Raw genomic sequence first — 5,514 nt, 5'->3', positions numbered from 1 at the left:
TTGTAACTCAGGCATGGAATGTCCAATTTGCCCCAAACTTCACACGTTTGATAAGAGTTCTGTACTGAACACATGACCATGCTCATATTCAGTTATAGTCATAACGCCACCTGCTGGCAACAGGAAGTGGCATGTTTAAGACTGTTCTGGTCTCCTAATAACATATAAAAAAGTGCCAGCAGGTGTTAAACAGGCTAGCAACATACTAGAAACATGCTAAAACATGCTATCAAACACTTAGCGAAGTGCTAAAGCATGCTATTACTGCAATTAAATAGGAATTTGCTGTAACACAGGCATGGAATGTCCAATCTGCCCCAAACTTAATATGTAACATGCAAGAAACATGCTAGCAACACTTAGCTAAGTTCTAAAGCATGCTATAAAAGCTCAAGGAAGTTGTTGTAACTTAAGCATAAAATGTCCAATCTACCCCAAACTTCACACGTTTGATAAGAGTTATCTCCTGAACACATGTCCATGCTCATATTCAGTTATAGTCATAGCGCCACCTGCTGGCAACAGGAAGTGACGTTTAACACTGTTCTGGACTCCTAATAACATATAAAAAAAAAATGCCAGTAGGTGCTAAACATCCTACCAACATACTAGAAACATGCTAAAACATACTAGCAAAAACTTAGCTAAGTGCTAAAGCATGCTATTACTGCAATTAAATATGAATTTGCTGTAACTCAGGCATGCAATGTCCAATCTACCCCAAAATTAATATGTAATAAGCTAGAAACATCATAAAACATGCTAAAGGAAGCTGTTGTAACTCAAGCATACAATGTCCAATCTGCCCCAAACTTCACATGTTTGATAAAAGTCCTGCACTGAACACATCTACATAGCAATATTCAGATGTAGACATAGCCCCACCTACTGGCAACAGAAACTGACATGGTTAACACAGTAATGCAGTACTAACCACATAATTATTGTGAACTAAGCATGCTAGAAACATACTAAACATGCTAGCAACACTTAGCTGAGTCATGAAGCATGCTATTATGACCATTATACAAAACATTTTGTAACTGACTTTGACATACTCTTATTATATATACCTCCTTAAATGCACATTGCCCAACCATGCTCTGTCTTCCTAAAGCCACCGAGTGACGATGGCACGAGTGCGAGGGCCCTTTCATCGCTGCTTGCAGCTTTATTTACTTTTAAATCTCTTCTCAAAACATTATATTTTAGGATTGCTTTTACTTGATTATTAATTTTTATTTGTTTATTTTTGTATTTAAAGTGTGTTGTTTTCTCTGTTGTTATGTTTGCCTGTAAAGCCCTTTGAGAAAGCAACTTTTTAAAGGCGCTATATAAAATACATTTATTTATATATATAGTTAACAAAAAATATGTCCCCATCGAAATAAAAATGCCCCTTAAAATACAATATTGTCCCTTAACAAAGCAGGTTATTTCTGGCAGTGATACAGAGGGCAGGAGCTAACAAGAAAGTTTGGTAATAAGTAACCATAATTTGTTAATGAGTAACAAATGAGTTGTTAGTGTTCAGCTCAGCCTTTAAGTACGTTATGATAACACTGAGTCAATAAAGAAGGGTGTTGCTGGCTCTTTGAAGAAAGACTGCTGAAGTGAATCTCGAGGATGGTGAAGTGTAAAACAGACTGCATTGAAAGGCCACTGTCTCTGGCCTTTGAAAAGCTTGGTCGTGTCGTTGGTAGACATCCATGGGTGTTTTTTTTATCAGCTATATGTGTAGCTGCTGCCCTTGGAGCTGGTTTCGTCTTTCTTGACGAGAGGGAGGCAAATGATATTGAAGACCAGTTTACGCCTGTCAATGGACCTGCCAAGTTGGAGAGGGCAATTGTGGTGGAAAATTTCCCACAATCTGAAGAGTTTTCTCAGCTACGGCTTACGTCTGAAGGCACTTATGCCTCTTTGATCATCACAGGCTTGCAAGGAGAAAATATATTAACTGAAGCAGCTTTTAACGACATTATAGAGTTAGATAGACAAGTGAAAAGTATGACGACAGGAAACACTTTTGAAAACCTCTGTGCAAAAACAAAGGGAAGGTGCATGTCAAATGCAATTTTAGACATTATAAATAACAATGCTACTGAAATTGTTTCTTCAACCATAACATATCCGATGAATAATGGCACATTTTTGGGAACAACCATCGGCGGTGTAGATTTAAAGCCAAATAGCTCAGAGCTGATAAGTGCAAAAGCAGTCAGGCTTTTTTATTTCCTAGACGAGCAGAAGACAGTGGGAAACTCTGACTGGCTTGATGGCTTTCTAAAACTCCTCTCAAACTCTACGGACCAGAAAACAGTAAGTCAAAGAAATGTTTGTGAGTTATGAGTTATATCTACACGCAAACAGATAGCTGATGACCATTGTGTGTGTAAAAGTACTTCAAATGACATTTGGTGCTTGACTTATCGGAGATGCTTGGATAAAAGTCATTTTGACAGCAATTCAAATATACAGAGATAATGAACTGAATACACATGTAGATGTTTGATTTTTCTGCAGACTATTCATGTCCTGTCATAATTTGCCATAATTATTTCTTCACTGAGCTTCAACACAATGCAAAACATTCATGTATACAGTAACTATGCTGAACAGTGTTTTGTGTTGAATTTCTACAGGTCCATGTGTCTTACTTTACATCAGTATCAAGACAGAATGAGTTTGAGACCAGTTCAGACTCTGTCATCCCCCTCTTCGCTGTTACATATTTCCTGGCCATTAATATTTCAATTCTATCTTGTTTGAGGTATCATGAATAATTAAAAAAAGATCAAATAAGCATGTTTCTTTCACTAGTTATGTCATTTATCCTTTGTCTCCTTCCACAGGTTAGACTGTGTCAGGACGAAGGTGTGGGTGGCCATGTCTGGCGTCGTCTCCGCTGGGATGGCCGTGTTGGCCAGCTTTGGTCTGCTGCTGTTCTGTGGGATGCCGTTTGCCATGACCGTGGCCACAGCCCCCTTTCTGATTCTGGGTAAATGTCATTTATTTCATCATCTAGTAGGTGTCTCACAGCTGATGTTCACAGGCTCACCGTCTCTGCTTTCCTCCAGGTGTTGGCGTTGATGACATGTTCATTATGATCTCCTGCTGGCAGAAGACTGAAGTTCATAAAGCCGTTGAGCTTCGTTTAGCAGAAACGTACAAAGAGGCCGGCGTGTCCATCACTATCACCACGCTGACAGATGTGCTGGCTTTCTACATCGGCCTCATGACGCCCTTCCGCTCAGTTCAGTCCTTCTGCATGTACACCAGCACAGCTCTTCTGTTCTGCTACATCTTCAACATCACCTTCTTTGGCGCGTGTCTCGCACTGAACGGACGGAGAGAGAAAGGCAACAGACACTGGCTGACCTGCATGAAAGTTCCAGAAGCCACTGGTGATGGTGGAGGTTGTTGTGTTGGTGGGGCGTATGATGAAAACACACGTAAGGAATTTGAAATGCCAATAGATTCATTCTTTAAAAACTATTATGGCCCTTTCTTAACAAGAGTGTGGGTTAAGGCGCTTGTGTGTCTGATCTATGCCGGGTATTTGGCAGTCAGTATCTATGGATGCTTCCAAATGCAGGAAGGTCTAGATCTGAAGCATTTAGCAGCAGACGGCTCATATGTTGGTAGTTACTATGACAAAGAAGATGAATTCTTCTCTGCCTTTGGTCCCAATGTCATGTTAGTTATAAAGGATGAAGACTTTCAGTACTGGAACCCAACTGCTCGCAAAAGTCTTGACTTGTGTTTGGAAAATTTTCTAAATATGACAGTGTCAGATTCAGGCATTTCACCGATTTCTTGGCTGAGTGCATACATGCAGTTTGGACTGAGTGCAGGTTTCAATTTAGACAATGAAACACAATTCAAAAGCTATTTAACTGCATTTCTTAATCTGTCTGGTTTTAGTCAAGATGTTAATTTCATTAACAATAAAATTCTTGCTTCACGCATGTTTATTCAGACTGTGAACATCCGCACAGCAATTGATGAGAAGAACATGCTGGATGTATTTAGAGAAACCGCAGAAAAATGTGGGAAGTTGCAGACACCCGTTGATCTGATAGTGTACCACCCTGCATTCATCTATTTCGACCAATATGCCGTCATCATCACTAATACAATCCAAAACTTAGCAATTGCTACATGTGTAATGTTAGTCATTTCACTCCTGTTGATCCCAAACCCTCTTTGCTCTCTCTGGGTGACATTTGCCATTGCATCTGTCATTGTGGGAGTGGCCGGTTTCATGGCATTATGGGATGTTAGTTTAGACTCTGTGTCTATGATTAATCTTGTTATCTGTATCGGGTTTTCTGTCGACTTCTCTGCTCACATATCCTATGCTTATGTGTCAAGTGAAAAGTCCTCAGCGAATGAGAAAGCCATGGATGCCGTCACTAAACTGGGCTATCCGATCATTCAGGGTGCCATGTCCACTATCGCCGGTGTGGTGGTGCTCGCGGCTGCTGAAAGCTACATCTTCAGGACCTTCTTCAAAATCATGTTCTTAGTCATTCTGTTTGGGGCCGTCCATGGCATCATATTCATACCGGTGTTCCTGACCTTCCTCAGCGCTTGTAGTAACAGTCATGAAAGAAACAAAGAAAATCTTTCAGAGCCTAGAGACACAAGCGAACAGTGAGTAAAAGCAGTTGTGATTCAGAATGAATGGCCTGCTGATCCTGACTATTACTGAGCTTACTTTTCTGAAAAATCTCACCTGTAGAATTTATTAATCAAGGTAATTTCTGAATATACTTTTGTGTTCCAGTTTCCCTCACAATCCAAATGCACAGGTTGAATTGGAGACTAAAATGTCTGTGTGTGTGTTCACCCTGTGATGGACAGGCCATATGTCCTGTGTTTTTCCCAGTTTACGGCCTGAGTAACTGTGATAGGCACATTGACCTTGCATAGGACAACTGGTTTACAAAATGGATGGATTAACTTTTTTCTTTGTTTGAGCTTAGCTCTGAATACCACTTTTATTTGACTATGCAAGTAATAGCAATCGCTCTGTTCTGTTCTAATGTATACACTGCATCTTACATGTTTTTGTGTATTTATGTTTTAATCAAGTTTACTCTTTTAAATTTTTATCCTTGTTATCAATATTATTTTCAATGCAGTTCTGTTTAATATGCACATGTATTCACTTTAACACATCAATGCAAACACAACTTTGCTTTTGTAATCCAGTTACATTCAAGTACATTATTTAGACCACATTACTGAACATTGGAAATTTTATGTTTGGCATTAAAAGATCTTGATCTCAGAATAATTGTCACTGAAGTGAATGAGTGAGTAATTTATGACACAGTATATGCATGAATGCATAAACCCCTTCTGCCACTTATGTTCTCTCCTGGATACCATGATAGATATATAGAATATTTCCTGGTCAACATTTCCTTGTTCCTGATCCTGGAAGAATGTAAATCAGCTCTAATGTAAATCATCTCTGTTCTGCCTGAAGAATCTGGAGGTGACGTC

At 39.4% G+C, this 5,514-nt stretch overlaps 1 protein-coding gene across 1 annotated transcript; it reads left to right on the top strand.

Moving 5' to 3' along the window:
- The first annotated feature begins 1,602 nt into the window (after nucleotides 1-1,602).
- LOC307154252 (patched domain-containing protein 3-like) lies at nucleotides 1,603-5,307 on the top strand. The gene is made up of 4 exons (XM_079899024.1): nucleotides 1,603-2,319; nucleotides 2,643-2,770; nucleotides 2,853-2,998; nucleotides 3,078-5,307. The coding sequence occupies exons 1-4, from the start codon at nucleotides 1,627-1,629 to the stop codon at nucleotides 4,658-4,660; spliced, it is 2,550 nt and encodes an 849-aa protein (XP_079755150.1). The 5' UTR covers nucleotides 1,603-1,626; the 3' UTR covers nucleotides 4,661-5,307.
- The last annotated feature ends 207 nt before the right edge of the window (nucleotides 5,308-5,514 follow it).

The sequence above is a fragment of the Squalius cephalus genome, assembly GCF_949319135.1.
Source record: "Squalius cephalus genome assembly, contig: scaffold_67, whole genome shotgun sequence".
NCBI classification, from domain to species: domain Eukaryota; kingdom Metazoa; phylum Chordata; class Actinopteri; order Cypriniformes; family Leuciscidae; genus Squalius; species Squalius cephalus.
This window is presented reverse-complemented; position numbering and strand designations above follow the sequence as displayed.

Bases quoted from the DNA above. Each gene is read 5' to 3' on its own strand.
- LOC307154252 (XM_079899024.1), top strand. From the start codon at position 1,627: ATGGTGAAGTGTAAAACAGACTGCATTGAAAGGCCACTGTCTCTGGCC. The intron at 2,320-2,642 runs GTAAGTCAAAGA...GAATTTCTACAG, and splicing joins ACTCTACGGACCAGAAAACA to GTCCATGTGTCTTACTTTAC. The intron at 2,771-2,852 runs GTATCATGAATA...CTCCTTCCACAG, and splicing joins TCAATTCTATCTTGTTTGAG to GTTAGACTGTGTCAGGACGA.